We start from the raw sequence: 18,542 nt of genomic DNA, 5'->3' as shown, positions 1-18,542 counted from the left end.
TACAAATCCAATTCACAGAATTTCTATTCCACTGAACTGTACCACATTTAAAAAAAATTAAAAAAATAAAAATTTACAAGCATAAAACCTGAAAACCCTGGGAAACAGAAAGGTATCATTTCCCCTAAAAACGATTCTCAAATTGTTGACCAAAACCAATGGCATACCGTTGCTGTTTGTCAGGGTTTGGGCTGCGTGGAGCTGTGGGGGTTTTTGTTGGTTTTGAGTTTTGTGGAAGGAGGGTGGCAGATAAATTAGGAGGAGAAGGGGACGTTTACTGTGACCTGATGCTCTGTCACTCTAAGGTAACTAAATGCTGTTCTGTTTCATTAAACAATCAAAAAAGGAGTCTCAGAAAAGAATGAAGCAGAGGGTCATGGTAAAAAGGTAAAGGACAACGCACTTACACAGGTGCATCCTCAGTAATTCAGATGCCTACATGTTTGTTCTCTCACCGAGAAATGAGTTAGGTTCACATGGGAGTTTCAGAACCATTATGGAAGTATTACTGAATTTCAGATAGAAAACTGAAAAAAGATACAAAAGCATTAAAGTACCTGGTTCCATTAACATGGTTACTGATAAAAGTCACGTTTTCCTCATTATTACACATGCATGTAAGATGAAGAAAAAGTGCAGAAAGTAATAAAAATGTGTCACCTTCCCCCTCCCTCATCCCGCATCTTTCTGGGCATAAATTAAGCCTTACAAATGAAAAGGCTACTCTGTGACATGCAATTTTTCTTTTAATTAAAAAGCTGGCTGTGTTGTGTTACATTACAAAAATGTCCACATGCATAAATCTAAAAAAAGCCCCAAAATCTACTGTAAATCTACAACATACTAATGATTTACATTTGACTGCTGATTCGCATTATGTAGAAGTCTTAGATTTGGTAAAGCATCGTAACAATGTAGGAAGGCATCTACATCTTTAAACTCTGGACTGCATTTGCTTTTTTTTTTATTTTCCTATAAAATTGCATGAAGGCTAACTAGAGAGGCTTCCTATCATAAAATTCCAAAATCTTGATATGTCATCACTGTCTAGGTCATTCACTTACAAATACTGCTCGTTAAAAGCACGCGTTTCTAATTGTTCCATGTTTTGTGAACTGAACTTCTACACATCTGATCTTTTAAATTATTCATGGAAACATCAGATATGATAGGAAGACAAACCTGAGATACATTTGAAGTACAACAGTATAACTTGCTAACTCCTTCATTAATAAAGAAAACCTCTCTGAAAAGCCTTCCCAACCTTTTCCCTGTTTTTCGTCTTAACAACAAATTCTGAAACATGTGCAATTTTATCTTGACATGAGTAGACTTCAAAGCACTGTGATCTTGTCTGATAGGTCTAGGAATTTCTGCATAATCATTACAGTAACTTTAAGAGTCTTTTCCACCCTGCTGTAAAGGTCAGAAAAAAGCTGCAAACTAGGAGGGGAATAGCATATCACCAGAGTGATGTGTCCGAAGCTTTTCAGAATAGGTTGTTTCTCCCTCCTTCCAAGTGTCTGTCTCCGTTTTCTTCTAACAGGTCACAAAACGTAGTCAGTTTTATACCAAGTTAAAGAGTCACATCGGCTTAGTACTAGTCTTTCTATGCAGTATTTGACTTGCTGAGTTCCTGCCTGATAGCTAGAGAGAAAGAGGGAGAGAAAAATTAACAAATCAAATAGTTAAAGTCAAGGCAGAAAGCCAGAATACACAACTGACACCTTAAAGAAAGCTCATCCTGCTCCAAACGTCTTTAGAATATGAATAACCTGTATGTAAGATAGCTTCATGTGGCTTCAGACAAGTGTCATTCTCAACCAGATAGTAGCCTTTTTTTCCTACCGTAAAATTTTTGTTAACGTCTTATTTTTACATTCTGCATCTCCAGCAAGTCTGTGACCTTACCTGATGACAATCACTACCACTAGGATTATCAAGATGCCTATGTGTGGGCTCATTTATTTTAATTTTTTTTTGGCTTGTTTTAAGAGCAGCCTCAGCACCCTCCCTTGTTTGCATCATACAGTTCTAAAAGGCTGCAGCACACAACACAGTCAAAATATAGGGAGAAGCACTGCATTCTCTGTAGCCCAAAACCAGCCAGCTTTTTTGTATGACATCAGTAGATGACATGATATTTTACCAGCAGTGGTATCGGTTTAATATAACTTTTTGTTTGGTTGTTTTTTTTTATTCCATACTTTATGTTGGTACTTTCCACATTGCAAAAAAATGCAAACCAAGGCAGTAAAATCAACAGTTTTATTTTCTTCTTGACTGGTGGACCTTTAAGATTATTCTCTCTCAATAGTTTCCTTTAATTACAGAAGACTACACAGGAAAATGTCTTATGTTAAAATACAAATGAAAATTGTGAGAATCCTTTTCTTTCATTCCAAAGAGGAAAAGACTGAAAGCACAATCCGAGTCTGAGTATTACCAGTTTTGAACTATGCACCTCAGAAGCATTATTTAAAAATAACCTGCCTACCACTACATGATACAAAGATAACTGCAAATCACTCAAATACAGCATCCCTCCAACCACTTTTAAAAGACACTATTTGGTGTCCATGTGCTATTAAAACAAAAAGGCACAGGAGAGAAAACATAACAAGCACATCAATCAGAACAGGTCTGGCACAAATGACACTAGGTCACCAGACTAACAACAAAGCTACTTTTACCAATATATCATTCCGAGGCTAGAATACATTGCTGTGCACTTGTAGATACTTACTCTAAGACTGAACAGCAGCAGATTGATACCTACCATCAATGAGTTCTTCCTTTAATTTCGTTAACTCCTTCCTCATTTCATCTAAAATGTCCTATGGTGTCAGAGCATAAATAACATTAGTTTTGCAACATGAACAGATTAGTTTTGCACCTGTAATTTTCTGCAGAGAGAAACCCAAAATTCTTCCAACCTTTAACTCTTCTGAAATGCATAACCCAGCCTTTATCTTCCAAGTCAATCCCCCAAACCTAAAGCCATCCCTAAAACATTCTTACTGCAGGTACAATGAAGAAAAAACCTTCTGCAGAAGTCCTACAAATTGATTCCTGTAGAACTTATGAGAGGAGAAGGGACATACTCAAGTTAGGAATGCAAAAAGATACCAAGATAAAAGATAACTAAAAACTACAAGTCAAGGAAATACTCAAAGAAGAAAAAGGGGGGGGCGGGGATCAAGTTACCAAGGTATTCCCAGTCGCCAAGTGAATTGTGAAGGAATGAAGCTGACAAAGCTAAGTGCTGTCCCCTGCTTGCTGTTTTCTCCATCTTTTCATCTAAGTGATGTTAATTGGTGATTTGGTGACAATGTTTTTACAAGCAGAGTGGGGGGTAGTGTCTGTTTCTGCAGAGGAGACTGTCACCTCCTGGCCAGGTGGAAAGGAAAGTCAGCAGGAAACTCATCCAGAAGATTTCAGGTGTTTCTTTTTCAGCTTTGGGGTTAGCATGCTGTTCACAACTGAGTGTGCAATTACTCTAGCGCACTTTAGACTTGTTGAGTCCTTTATCAGCTGTTGGTGCAAGACACACATGGACACACCTTCCCTGCCTGGAGTCATTCCTGGTGTAAGAGTGAGTACAAAAGCTGCCAGGGTAGGTCTCCCAATTCACCAAGTCTTAGACAAGACTCTTGGACAAGTGGCAAGAAGCCTTGGAGCAGGAGCATGGCCACCAGTTGCTGGGAAGGGCAGCAGCAAGTAAAAGCCTGCCACGTGTCCAGTAGAAATAAAGCGAGAGACAATTTTGCCTCCAGAGAGAAGAATCTTAACAGAGGCAGTGAGAGGCAGTGTGCTGGAAACTTAGGAGAGATGTGCTTTATGGGATGACAGGATCTACATCCTCTGTGCCTTCAACTCAAAAGAACCACAAAGAAGGAAAAAAGCACCTCAGGGAAAAAAAAAAAACAAAACAAAACAAAAAACAAAAACAAAACACAAACCCCACCAAACAGAAGAAAAGAAAGCAAGCAGCCAGACTGCTGTCATCATCGTCATTTCATAGAAGCTCTAGCAAGAGTACCTCAAAACAACAGCACCCCTTAAACTAGATACTAGAACAATCGCACACATGCTCCAGAACAACCCACAGGCCAGAACCTGCTCTAGAGCCAACCGTTGCTCTAAAACCAACACCATGGTGGACCCCTCTGCTCTAGAACCTCCGTCCCCACTCAGGGACCAGCCTGTTAATCCAAATGCTGCTTGAGGATGATCCCTCACAACCTCCAACTCCACAATAATTCTCAGCCCCTCTAAAAATGACTGCTACCAACACCACCATCATGGCCCTACAAACAACCACCCCCCGCAAACTCACCAGGTCTGGAACCTACCCACTGTACAACCAACCACTGCTCTACAGACCCCTGAATGTAGAGCCTCTCCAGCAGCAGCAAGAACATCACTCCCCTTTTCAAGGACAGGGATCTGACTTCAGCAAAGCCTTGCCTGGAAGAGAGCCAGATGACACCCACAAAACACTGCATACTCATACTCTCTGCCAGAAAAGTAACGAGCACCATCTCAACATGCTCCCCAAGAAAAGGCGCTTCCACCAGCTCAGCATGGACAAATGTGGCCAAAAAACAGTGCCCAAGACCTCAAACATGACTTCCCACACCACACAACTCAGACTGGCACTGAGAAAGCACATGACTGCTTTTGCCCAAGCCTCACTCAGCAAGCCACCAACAGGCCAGCTACCTCAATGATACAGTGCCTCCTTAAGACTGCTACCTACACCAGGGATACCATGCTGAAACGCTGCTCACCCACAGGAATCAGGCTTCCCTGCTGTGTGTTGGCCTTGCAGTTCCCAAAGACCCTACAGATTTCTAGGTCTTTATTTCACAAAGCAAAACAGGGCAAAAATACACAGCAGCACTCTTGCACACAGACAACTCCAAACACCTTATACCAGGTCAGCATCAGCCCAATGCCCAAGGCAACTACTGCTCTGAAAAAGACATCTGAAAAGCACCTGCCAGCGGCAGCACAGATGATCACCTCAGGGCCTCCTCGGGAATAACAGACTTCTCAGTAGTCAGAGGAACACAAATACCTTACACCCACTTGCTCCTCTGAGGGCTCCTGTTTTTAGGAGCATGGAACATCTGCTCAGTCTACAGATCACTAATGCTGTTAACTGATAGCTCCTGCCTTCACACAAGTCACAAGAGATTCCTTGCTGAGCCTCTGGTCGCACAGGTTTGTCTGTTTGGAAGTGTACTTGACAAAGGCCTGTCACCTACAGGCAACTGTTACCAAACAAGCATCCCATAATGCCTTTTCCACAGCTAGGAACAGGCGGTTGCTGCTTTCTTCCCCCCATAGTCTGCTCTTAGCCAGGACAGCTACAAAAAAGGTGGTATCACTGGGTGTTCTTCTACCACCAAACTCATGACCACGGGTGCTCATATTCAATATAAAACATGGTGATACCTGTTCTGCTACAACTGCTCTGAAGTCTTGTTGTTTATTTGTTTGCTTGCTTGAGTAGAGAGAAGAGAAGAAAAGGTTTTCCAGGCAAACCAATTTCACAGTTCCACCCATAGCATCAACACCATCTTGGTTGTGCTGTCTAATGCAAAAGCATCCTACAGTTACAGCTCCTAAGAATACTGAAGCACGTCTGGGGAAAAATAATGACTAATAATTACAAAATCATTATTTAAGTTTGGAACTAGTTAACAAAACAGTTATAAATCGGTAGCAGTACAGCAACTTATACCCAAGTTTTCTATTCAAAGCATTATATACGTACCTGCTTCAATCTGTCATAATCTAGACCTTCTGACTGTACTCCATTGGCACTGGGTTGTCCCGTTGGTGTAGATTTTGGTCTGCAGTACAAAAATACACCCATGAATTACTTGTCACTCATTACAGGATACATAGGACTTCCCCATCAAACTTGCTAACATTTGTCTATCAAAAACATAGTAAAGAATCAGAATGAAAAAAACCCAAACACGTTGTGAGTGGGAGGGTGGGAAAATCAGGCAGACCCAAAATACCACACAGAATAGAAAGCAGCAACCAAGAACATTTTCCACACACTGGAAATATAAATTACCATAAGAATAAGAGTTATTAGCTCAAACCAGAAACTTTTCAAGTACCGGACAGATTTCACTGCCAGTGGTTTCTGATTTTTTTTTCCATAAGGGGCATGAAAAGCTGAATGCCTTCAAATGTCAAATACTTTCCTTTCTACATTTTCAACTGCTTAGTAATTTCAAAAGAGGCCCTATCAAAGAAACACTCCTACTAATAACTACATGTTGATGCCGTAACTGTACGAATGCTGTGGGATCACCCTGACAGATATTCAATGTTTGACAGGACATGGCTGAGCAACCTTATCTAACTCCCTTCCAACCTAAATTATTCCATCAATTGCTTTCTAAGGCTACTGAACACAAATACTGTAAGAGCAACAAGATTTAGAAGGTAATACTTGAGAGGATGTTCTAGTGTTTTGGACTACGTCATATTAAGTGTTTGCTTATGTAATACTCTCCCAAGACATCAAAAACTTCCTTACCAAGATCACCCTGCATTTCTTAAATACGCGTTCCAGAAGAAGTGGGTTTTCTACTTTCTCACTTTTCTGATCCCCTCTGTTTATACAAGCTGTAACTCAGACTCGTGTACTTCCTATGTTTCCACAGGGCCTCGCATACCATGAGCAGAGACAGAACCTCGATGCTAACAGCAGGAATTCAAGAAACGGTTCCCCAAAGCAGGGATGGATGGATGAGTGGTGTAGGAGAAAGAAGGAGGAACGTTCTCCCGTTCTTAGTTACTATTTACATCTTGGCTAACATTCTCTTTCCATTACTCTATAAAGTGTTAAGGCAAAAAGACACTGTTGAACTGTCAGCAATTTTATGATGTCAAGAGGTTTCCCCAATGCTTAGAATTATCATAGTATGCTCACGTTAAGAACAGGCAGGGTATTAGCAGACTAAACTGGCTCCTATTTCATTGTCCTTGTATATCACTGAACAAAAAATCCTGGCCTAAAATCAGGGCCTCACTTCAAAATTCTTACATAGGAGGAATTCATTAAACACTGTATTTCTCTGGATTCGTTACCTGAAGGTGTAGCCTTATTTATTATGATGGAAGGTGGCCAGGAACAAAAAAAAGGCAAACCAGCAGGAAAGGCACAGTTCTGTGCTTTATCTTCCCTCAAATATACAGTATAAAACTATCTTTTTTCAGAATAAAGCCAAATGTGTGAGGTGCACAGGCAGTACATCCATTGCTTTAATTTTTCCATGTATTTTTAATTTAACTAACACAAAAAAGCTGTGTTCTCAATCAGAAGAAAAAGAATAGTGAACCTATAAATCACTACCTTTAGCTTTCATGCATCTTCCCTTACAAGACAGCAGTTCATCCATGAAGAAACTGTCTGATTACACTGTCTTTGTTTCGTACGAGCAGAACGAGCCTCATACTGGAGCATCTTGATGACTTTATAACCTGACAGGACTATTTTCTTATTTGCTAATGGAACGAAAACGCTCAAAATGCAACTCCCAACAGAAAAGGGCATGCACACTAAAACGTCATTTTGATACTACAGAAACTTTCTCAGGTTTTTGCTCTCCAGCAGATACTTTTACCTCTTGTAGGTTCCCAGTGTGAAAAATGTTAAGAAACAATATGGGAAACATGAGTTGCCTATTTTCCCCTCACCCTAACCTGTAACAGGGCATGCCTGTGTCATTGGAGAGCCTGGCACATTCAAAAAATTCATGAAAACCTTCATACACATTCATAGCTACTGAGTAATTCTGGTGATAGGACATTTTAAATTGGTACACCCAAGCCCATTCATCTTTTCAAAAGGTACTAACTCCTGTGTAGGTGGTAGAAACCTCGATAATTTTTTTAATGCTTCACTATAATTTCTGTGCACTGATAAGTTAGTTATGTCAAGCCTAGTGGCACCCATTTAGGAAAAAACTGCCAGCAATTAACCATGCAAAACAGAGTCAGCAGAAGGGAATGTGTAACTGTCCCTTTGCTGCTGGACTTTGCATCAAAGCAGAGGCGCAGGAACATCTTGTGTTGTTATACCAGCTCCGTTCTTCACTCGGGATCACAATCGCCAATTGCTACAGCTGTTTAGAGAATCTAAATGTAAGTTCCAAGAGCAAAATTGCTAACATCATTATTGCTTGAAACACACCGAAATGAAATACCTGATCCACCGAGTAAGACAGAAGATAAAATATTCAGTAACTTGATAGTGGAAGAAGCTCGAAAATAGAATTGGTCTTATAACCACCAGAAGGTCTACTGTGTGCGCTAATGCTATGAAGACAAACCACAGTCTGGGATCTTTTGCAGAACTCTTTAGATACCGATAGGGCTAGTTCCTTATGAAAGAATTCCTTGCTCAAAAACAGTCATCAAGATGAGATCTTTGGCAATTGCTGTGTCATCACATACCTGATATTTAAAGCGTTATTTGCAGTTTACACCTGAAACTGTGAACAATGACTTACTCCAAGCAGGATAGCGTAAGTTTTTCAGTTTCTCCATGTATAGTTTCTGATCATTTCCATTCACTACCACTTTGTTCCCATCCACTATGGCATTACAGCACATACCCACCCTGACTGAAAAAAGAATTGGTGTCCTCCCAAATGCAATTCCTGACAAGTGATAACAGACCTACTACACGCCTTAATGGAAAAACCCAAACAAGAATGTACTTCAATATTTTAATAAAATTACTTATGACTTCAATATTTTAATGAAATGACTTCAAAGAAGAGCTTTCCACAGCTAGACTGCTTCTTGTTTCTTTTGCTTCAGATCTTCAGAATAAAAAGACAGCTTTACCATGCACATGCCATATACTACTGCTACCTGCAAAGAGTTCAACAGGAAAGCCTCTTTATAAACTCTACCTCTCAGTCTTAAGAATGTGTTCCATTTTTGCTTTCTGAAATGCAAGACATTCTTCATTCAGAGAAATATGAAAGACCATAATTTGTAAGCTAGATCATTTTTCATCCCAGGCAAATCTAGCTTTCTCCCCCCCTGAAATGATCCTCTTTTTCCTTCTTCAGCTTGCTCAGAAGAAAGGTTAGTGGTGAATGCACTTGCCATTAAGAAATACATTAACTATTGAAATTTTGTGAATGAGACATCCCAACCATTCAAAACTAAGATGGCTAAAGAGCTCTCCCGTGTGGTTTTTCATAGCATTGCCTAACAGGACAGTGAGGCAACCTCAATAGGCCCTAAAACACCTTAAATCGAGCATGCAAGATAAAGATTTCATTCATGCCAACATGCAGAATACACCACCCAAGATAAGTAGCTGAAAGGGGAACTTTTCATACAAAAGATTAAGTAGTCACCACAATGAGTGCCTTCATGAAAAACAAAGCTGGAATTTGACTCAGTAATGCTGAGGGGCTCTGTAACACTTTTACCTGTGGAAAGCTCATAAAACCTGAAGGCTTTCGATGTCAGTGTTTTATTCTACAGAGAGTGAAACTGAGATCTACAGCTTAAAAGACGCGATGTTAATTCTAATTTGTGAATATGTTCCCAACAGAAACATTAATTTATGCTTAATAAGTCGTCCCCCACCCCTCCCGATGTTTAAGTCGGGCAAATTCTATCTATTAATTTGTGAAAAGCAGATGTGAAAATTCACCTGGAAAATTAATTGCTATTCTTGTGTTCTTACTTAAACTTACATTTTTGAAAACCTGCTTCTCAAAACACTGCAAGTGGTTCACTAAATCTTGGCATATCCAACAGAAATCTATACCTTTGCAGGCTGTGTCTGCCAGAAAATCAGTATTTAATATGAATTCATAGCTGCTTCTTAAGCCATCTCAATTTGCCTTTGGCACCACCTGCTTTTAACCAGTCCAAAAATAGGCTCGACTGGACAAACAAAATGTGATGAAGGACTTCGTCATGCCTGTGGTGATTACCAATCCATGTAGAAAAAGTCCAACCCTGAACTGGTCAAAATGGTTATTACAGAGTCTCAAATCCCAACAGGATGATACCTGTTTAACGAATCATAGAACCTGTTTTCAGAAGCAAGCAGGTTTTTCCACGGAGATTCCCGTCTACGAAGGGGAGAAACACTACCTTAACAAGCTATAATAGGTCTTAATTATGTTCAGTTTTAGCACCTTAAAAACCATGGTGTTTAACTAGTTATGTTCCACAAGTTCTATTAGAATGTTTCAGGAAATACTAAAAGCACACAGCTTAAGTCCCTTCCAAGTCTGCTACAAAAAAAGGCCTGATTTTAAACAGGACGCTAGTTATTTTACAATTATTAGAACATTCATTCTGAATAACAGCTCCTTCATTGTCTACCTGTTTGGAAGCTCTGAAGAGAAAATTTTGCTTACTTGCCAGTTTCTTAGGCATGCTTTATTTAATCCCCATAAGTGACTCATATCCTCTCTGTAGAGGTCAGAAGCAGGTTCTCAAGGCTTACCAGGTGAAAGATATCCCCTTTTGGCAAACACAGCACTAGTGTTTCAAATAGCATCCCCCCTTGACTAACTCACTTAAAGAAAGTTACTTTAACAAGCTGCTTGCTGAGACAGGCTTAGCAACTATAGAGAATTAAGGAAAATGCAAGGATATTCAAGACAGACTTCTACTAATACCTTTTCTTTCTCAGTCCATGAAATATTTCTCATTGTGGCAAGGCCAACTGTCAACATTGTCTAGAAAACTGTCCTAGCAGCCTTAGAATATATGCTATGGCTATGGCACCTTCCGGCAGGTTATGACAGCACTGGAAAGTAATACTGTTATCCAATAAACATGGAATTCTTATTTTGGGAGTACTTTTAGAGTATACACCCAGTAAGGCGCTCATCAAGCTGAATTCTATCAACATTTTCCATTGGAAATGAGTGAGGCAAAAGCGTGATGGAGAGATTTTCTTAACACATCTCAAGAGAAGTCTCAATGTCTGTACTCCTCTAGGCCAGAAAACCTTTTAGAACAACCCTCAGTAACATCTGAATTTCACTGGTTGGAACAAGATCAATGAGAAAGGTTGCATAAAACAGTTTACAAGAAGCTATGGCTCTAGGGAGAGGCAGAATGAAGAACTGAAGACATCCCAGACTCTCCAAAGGAGCCCGATACAGAAAGTTGCCCTATTTATTAATTCCTCGACTTTCGTTTCTCCAATTGCTTATACATAAAGCATTTATATCTAAAGGGCTGGGTCAGCAACAGTCTTCATATGAAAATGCTCTTTAGGATTCCTTACACAAACTATTTCTGTGGCAAGTTCTGTGACATGTATCCATACCTCAATCTGCCTGAAAACAAGAGACCTCAGTTAAAACAGTTAAGACCTACCAAGGGGTGAGGGAGAAGAAGGTGGGGGAAGTCAAGGCTAAAGATAAAGCGGTATTTTGTTGCACTAACAGTACAACAGAGAGGACATCACCACCAATGTCACCTGCTTTTTGATAAAAAACAAAGCAAGCAGACAGAACCATGGCTGCAGACATTTTAAGCTCCTGGACTTGGTTATTTCTGAAAGACAGACAAGGATACTGATATAGGCTGACAGTGTTTAGTGCTGCGTTTTAGAACTGAAGACCTCAATGGCAACCTTGACCACAAGTACTGCCACTTGGAGAGTAATTGATTTTTCTTCTCTAATCACCAAATCTTGCATAGCTGTTTCCAACAGGCCAGAATTTTAAGGAGAATTCAAGTCATTTCAAACACAGCATTCTTAAGTTTAACATGTTCTTTTTTTTCTCTCAATAAATTCAGGTAACATTGTCAGATTATCACAGGTCAGAATCCTTTAACCTCTGTACACAGAATATACAGGAATTCTAAAATGAACTACAAACCATCTGCTTAATGTAAACAGCAACTAAATACACCTCAAAAAATTAAAAAAAAATTGCTAAAGCAGCCATTTCACTCTCTTGTATTACTGAAATGCCTACCAAAATGCCCACTGCCTACTGAGTTACAGCTAACAAGTTACCAAAAATTGGTTAATGCACTGAAGGATGTATAATATTTCCACACTTCTTTTGGATGGACTGCCTTGGATTGATATGACACAGCTACTGAAAACTGTCACAGAATCAAATCTTACCAAGATGGCTTAAATATCTAGATAACCATTCTATGACTAGCACAGAAATAGAAAGGAGAAAACCTGTTCACTAGATTTACTAGATTTACTACTGAATACATGAATCACAGCACTGAATTTGGTTTTCCCTTGCAGGAAATGTCAGCCTTTAAAATTTAAAGACATAGAAAGAATTAAACATTGGTGTAGGCAAACATATACCTGAATAATTGAAGCTATACACCAGCAATTGTTAAGGAATTTTTGGGGGTTTTATTTTTGACTTTACTGTCAAAAATTTCACTTGCTAATATCCTCCAAAAGTAACTCTTCTTTCTTAATTGCCCAGAGAGGTTGTGGCGTCTCCCACTCTGGAGACATTCAAAACCCACTTGGATGCCATCCTGTGCAACCTGCTGTAGGTGACCCTGCTCGGGCAGGGGGGTTGGACTAGATGATCTCCAGAGGTCCCTTCCAACCCTGACCATTCTGTAATTCTGTAATTAAAACTGCAAAAAGCAGTTTCACAGCAGTAATTTTAAACCCATACATTTTGCTTTTAATATGAAGGTGATTTTCACTATTCTAGTCCAGTATCTTTAGCAGTGTGACAACAACAGCAAACATAAGGAAAAGATAGCTGGTACAAAAGGGAGTACCTGGATATAACAGGCGACTTGCTTCCATTCACTGTATTTGTTCTTTCCCAAGGCTTTCTTGTTAGTTCTGGAAAACATAATGAGAATATTAAAAACTATCTTTTTCTACTGGTTGTGTAAACTCTGTGAGGAAACTTCAAGTACCTGGCAGCTTAAGTCAGCCTTTTTTGGTTTGTTTGGGGGTTTTTTGTTTGAGTTTAGTTTGGGGTTTTTGTTGTGGTTTGGTTTGTGGTTTTTTTTTTGTTTTGTTTTGGTTTTTTTTTTTTTTTTTTACTACATTGCATTAGTTCTTTCATATTAAGCTACCTCATGTTGTATTCATCTTATTTTTAGTCATACTACCATTTATGTTGTGATAACACCTTAAAATCTCACTTTTGTTCTGGATATCGTAAATGCCATTTGATTCTTAATCCAACTGGGAGAAGGTCTGCCTATACTTTATGATTTTATTGCTTCAGTTGTGAAGCACGAATTTCTGGAACTGCAACAAAATAGTCAGCTTCAAATACTAGGGAAAGATGGTTTTAAGCTAAAGAAGTTTTCCTGAGCTGTTAATGAATTACAGAAATTAATTCAGTGTCAATTTCAGTGAAGTGATAGTAGGGATAATACAACCCTCGCACAACTAGAATACCTTTCAGCAACAAAGTATTTATTTTCCACCAAAGTCTTCTCCCCAAAAAGATACTTCTAAAGTTGCAATATATCATTTCCCCCTTTCAAAATAAAAGGGACTCAAAACTAAAGGTACGTCGCCCTTAGATCCAGAAGAGATTGTAGTTTACTTCTCACCTGTGATACTAGTCAAAGTTTTACTGTGCATTTCTTCTCCTGTCTGGGCAGCTTATACTCTATGGGCAAGTGCTCTATTATATACTACAGAAGAGGACTTTTAGGCCTGTTCTAGAGACATGACTCTAATCCGTAGTCAAGTTTTAAAAGCCCAACCTACTTTACACATGCTCATGCTTCACTTTCCATTCTGGAGCATACTTTCAGTTCTGCTTAGAACCCTCTTCAACAAATTTCAACTTGCCATCCTGAGTTAATTACAGTGATCTAAAGTCACATGTGAAAACTAGCTTTATTGTGCAGGTTTGTTTGTCAACAGCAGACAGGAATCACAGCTGAAACAGGGCAAACTGTTTACTTTGTGTTCTTGTATGGTGAATGAGATTCCCCCCCCGGTCAGTGGTCTCAGCTAAGCCCTTCCTCAGGACATACCTATCACCACAATGCTGCTTCACTCCTTACAGATCAGGTTTTCATTCCTTACAATCTGCACAAGTTAGAACAGTCCTTCTGTAGTGCAAATCGTTGTTACTTACTCACTATTGGCTATTGGTACTTACTCAGGACTTTAATGTACCACTGATCTTATCAGTCTTTATTTCAAATTTTGGGTTTATTTATTTGTTCTTTTGTATTGCTCAGCTCTGCTAAGATGTGCCAACTGAGAGGCAGAAACACTCTTTCGGAGTCTCATACTGACCAGGATGTTCTCTGGAATGCAGCTAGATACTGAGAATAATAATATCTGAATTTCAGAAGCGTGCTAGCATAGCCTGTGACCCAGCCAACTACAGTTTGCCGGTTTTAGTAATAAGTCTTAAGCTTAACTTGATATACCAGGCTTCAGGACTTGTCCTGCCATAGGAGTTATTTTAGCAGGATTTTAGCTGTATCTGCAAAATTATTTGAGAAACTTTTTGCTATGGCTGCAGCTTGCTCAAGGACCACATGATTATCCTTACCTGGCTGAAACAGCAAACATTATCTAAGAGTCATATATCTGTTGCCTATCCCATGGTTTTGAGCTTGTTTGGTTATAGTATTACCTAACATGTTTTAACTTAGGTTTTACTTAGCTCTTTGTGACTGTTCTCTTAAAAGGAACATACCATATACAGAGAAGGACTAATATGTCTAAGTAATCATGGTGTAACTCTCCTTGTAAGCAACAGGAAAGAGAGGGAGATAGTACAGCCCCTTAACAGAGTTGAAATGTTTCAAAATAAACACAAGGAGATCCAAGCTCAGGACAGAAGAAATGTCTCCCCTTTCAACATTATACTCCTCCTGACAAAGAATGTGGGACTCTGCTAGTACACCACAACAGCATACAGGAAGGGGAAGCGCAACACCCAAAGAAGAGGTAAATGCTAGCAAGTCTGTGTATAACAATTTCAGTTATATTATTAGTGGTAATTAGACATAATTACACAAATTTTTGACTTGGCCTTTGCTCAGTATGCCAAGCATTCCTCAAATATTTTAAAGACACGTTCCAAAGATGAGGCACAGCATCACCAGAGCATTTTACATCATCAAGAAATGAAGTGAAATCTCTCCAATGGAAGGAAACAGTCAAACCTCTGCATGCATTCAACATTTTAAAGATGTCTGATGAGGCTTATCATGACACCTAATTAAAGGAACTGCTTCACTTCCACTGTTTTTGATTTCCCTTTTGGGCCTATATTATTAGAAGTGTTCCAAAAGCCCTCATTTCCCCAAGGCTAATATTGTCTCTGTGTTTAACAGAATGAAGCAAACTCCTAAGCTGGGGGACAGGAGGCAGAATATGAAAAACTTGATTTGTATTAAGTCATTTATTGCCTTGCAGTTTAGTTTCTTCAGACTACAGGCTGTATCTCAGTACTAACAGTTTTCCATTTATTTCTATCAGGACACACCTAGCTCCTTGCTCTCCTTTTTATCCCATAGGCAGTGGCCGCCTGGGTTTTGTTCACCCTACAGCAGTAGTTTTCAATGTTAAGGCCTGCACACCATCAAGCACCTGAATCATCTAGTGAAGAAGTATACACATAGGCAAGCAACCAACAGAGAAAGCTAGAACATACTGAAGACTGTTATATTCATCACCCATTAATTTGCCTTCTGCTTCCAGTATCTTTTGGAATGACAAACTGCAGGTTATATGGCACATCCTCCCCCTTTTGTATGCGTGTAGGGGGAGGTGGACAGGGAAGCTAAGGGTACAAGAAGGTACTGCTAAAGGACAGGAAAAGAAAGTCCTGAGTGTCACTTGAGTCCTTGTAACACAAGCGCTTACAGTATGAATACACATGCATGCTCACAATACATCTTGGCCAACTAAAGAGTTGGTGATATGTAAGCTTTCCTTACTGACTGCAGGAGAAGTATTGGCTACACAGTTCCTAACTGCCACCAGCATACCTCAGCAGGGGAAGCACAGTTAAAGAGTTTCTACTCCAAGCACTTATAGTGATTTACAAAGGGTACTTGCATGCGAGGGAATCTTTACTAAAGTTCCTGGAAGCAGCAAATGTTTCTGTTTGACTCTGATGCTCTTGTACGTCTGCCTTGAAGAAAACACCAAACTTGTGTCATGCAAGGACTGAAAGACAATCGCTTTTCTGTTCACTACCAACTGCTTTCTGTGCATCAGCCCCATAGATTTGACATGGGAGACCCCTATACCAAAGGGCAGTGTTCCACTGGATGTTCTTTTTATCTGCCATCTTCTGAAACACTTCTGAACCATGACCCCTTCTACAGCAAAATGCGAAGCTGTAATCATGGGAGAAGAGGCAGGCTCCAAAATTCAGCACAGCTGAGGCTCATCATTAGGTTTTAGCATTATAGAGTCAGAGTTCACAAACCTGTGCTACTTACCAGGTGTGCTTGTTGAAGAAACCTTAGAAGTTGAAGACTCTGATTCTTCCTGATTAAATGGGAGAAGAGAGGGAGAAGAGAAGGAGAAGGGGGGGGGGAGGGAGGGGAAAGAGAAGAAAAAAAAAGCACACCTTTGACTCTTGTAAATCTAACAGATTAATCTCAACTGTTCAAATATTTATTCCACTTTTAATATAGATTTAAATGGTTCTGCTCAATTGTATGTGGAAAATGTGTAAGCATTATGCACTTCACAAAATAGTGGTTGTGTGTATATATATAAACACGGTAAAGAATAAACAATCTCTCATGTAAACCATTAGACTCTTCCTCATAATCTAGTATTGAGTAACATGAAAGAGAGAAAATTTCTCAACTTACAGTTTTATCTTCTTTCTGCTCTGGTTCTATTGATCCCTTTTCAGCAATTCTTCTCCTATAAGCAGAGACAGAAGTTACCAAGGTCATCATGGCTTTGAGATGGAAGAATATTGCTTACTATAGTTAAAGACATATATAGCCTGATAGCTAGACAACTGAAAATTAGTAGTTAAAAAAGTGCTTTCAAAATACTTTCAAGGACAAAGCCCTCCTGCCAAAGCAATTATGCAATTCTTTCTCCTCTTGATGTCTGTATCCTCTCCCCTACTGGTGCACAAAGGCTTACAGAGAAGAAAAGTACTCAATTACACTCAAGTAAGAATGGCTATTCACAAAACGTTATCAAAGCAACCACATAAGCAAGCCGATGTTTATTTGATCCTTAGCGAGCTGCAAACAGGCACCCAGAATCCTACCTTTATGACGACCAAGCAACTGGAGCACAGGAACAGCTCCTTACCTCCTGGCCAGCAGCGCGCTCATTTCTTCCATCAACCCACTGCCTCCCAAGGGAAGTGGTCCATTTCCACGGCCACTGTCTGTTTTAGATGAAGCAGAGCCGCCTCCTCCTCCTCCACTTGAACTGGAGGAGTCTTCACCCTTCATAACACACAAAATAACAGTAGATGTGCAAATAAAATGATAGCCGACTTAATGAAAGAAGCAAAGTTCACAGACAAAAAAAGAAACAACTGTATAAAGAAAGTGATGGGCTGGTACTACATCCTGTAACACTTTTTTTAATAATGAATTAAGCCTACCCCAAAAGTCTTGATACTGCTATTAATCTTGAACAAAAATTACAACTGGTTCAGGAAGACAGCATTTAGAGACAGGAAACGGAAAAAGAAACAAGAGTTGTATTTACCCGTGAGACTTTCCTAAGTTTGGCTCCAGCAAGTGCAGCTGCTAGTCCAGTTAAAGGGCGATTTTCTTCAGACACAAATCCCACTGAAAATCCAGAAGCAGGGAGAGGGGGAGCAGGAGGTGGAAGGGGAACGGGAGGAACTTGGCTAGGAAGTGGAGGAGGTGGTGGTGGCGGCGGCGGCGGCCCGGAAGGTGGAAGTGGAGGCGGTGGTGGTGGGCCAGGAGGAGGTGGGGCTGCTACTGAAGACTGAGCTGGGCCAGGGGGTAGGGGAGGTGGGGGAGGAGGTGCAGGTGGTCCTTGGACAACACCTAGTATCAAAAAGAAAACAAATAGACCATGTTTAAGGATTTAGGAAAAAAAAAAAAAAAAAAAAGATCTTATGTCCACTGAAATACTGGATCTTTTGCTCAATGTATGAGATACTAATACTGGTAAGGGTCCTTTTTATAGGCAAGAAAACACAGCAAGTTTCAGCAGGGAAGAAACATTCTTATTAAATGCACTAAAAATATTACATAGTATGCTATAAGAGATCAGACAGTTTCAGAGACTTTTACATACAAAAACCCTCCAGTCCGGTTCTCTGCTGCAACCAAGAATCATACACCAGGAAACAGGCAAAGCTTTTATAGAGAGTCAAATAAGGCACAAGCACCAGACCACATAGGAACTATACTGTTTGTCCAAATGGTGAAAAACAGAGTGACTATTCATTGTACTAACAAGAATTTAACACACCACCCAACAACACCTGAACCCTTGAACTGTTTGACTTCCAATGCTAATTTCTAGGCTGTATAAAAATCTTTCATCTAAAAAACATTTC

General features: G+C 39.8%; 1 protein-coding gene across 3 annotated transcripts in view; it reads right to left on the bottom strand.

Moving 5' to 3' along the window:
* Positions 1-769: 769 nt before the first annotated feature.
* ENAH (ENAH actin regulator) overlaps positions 770-18,542 on the bottom strand; it is a 52,646-nt gene continuing 34,873 nt past the window's right edge. For 2 of the 3 annotated variants that reach the window (XM_082480616.1, XM_082480618.1), the window contains 9 exons: positions 17,717-18,024; positions 17,309-17,448; positions 16,849-16,903; positions 16,468-16,516; positions 12,805-12,871; positions 10,077-10,139; positions 5,786-5,864; positions 2,780-2,837; positions 770-1,647 (listed from right to left, as the gene is read on the bottom strand). In XM_082480616.1, the coding sequence (XP_082336742.1) occupies positions 1,610-1,647; positions 2,780-2,837; positions 5,786-5,864; positions 10,077-10,139; positions 12,805-12,871; positions 16,468-16,516; positions 16,849-16,903; positions 17,309-17,448; positions 17,717-18,024 (857 nt within the window). In that variant the 3' untranslated portion in view covers positions 770-1,609. The remainder of the gene's footprint in view (positions 1,648-2,779; positions 2,838-5,785; positions 5,865-10,076; positions 10,140-12,804; positions 12,872-16,467; positions 16,517-16,848; positions 16,904-17,308; positions 17,449-17,716; positions 18,025-18,542) is intronic. The other variant, XM_082480617.1, reaches the window with a different exon arrangement.

The sequence above is a fragment of the Vanellus vanellus genome (genome assembly GCF_965231255.1).
Source record: "Vanellus vanellus genome assembly, chromosome: 3".
Lineage (NCBI taxonomy): Eukaryota > Metazoa > Chordata > Aves > Charadriiformes > Charadriidae > Vanellus > Vanellus vanellus.
The sequence above is the reverse complement of the archived record's forward strand: the minus strand, read 5'-3'. Positions and strand labels throughout refer to the sequence as shown.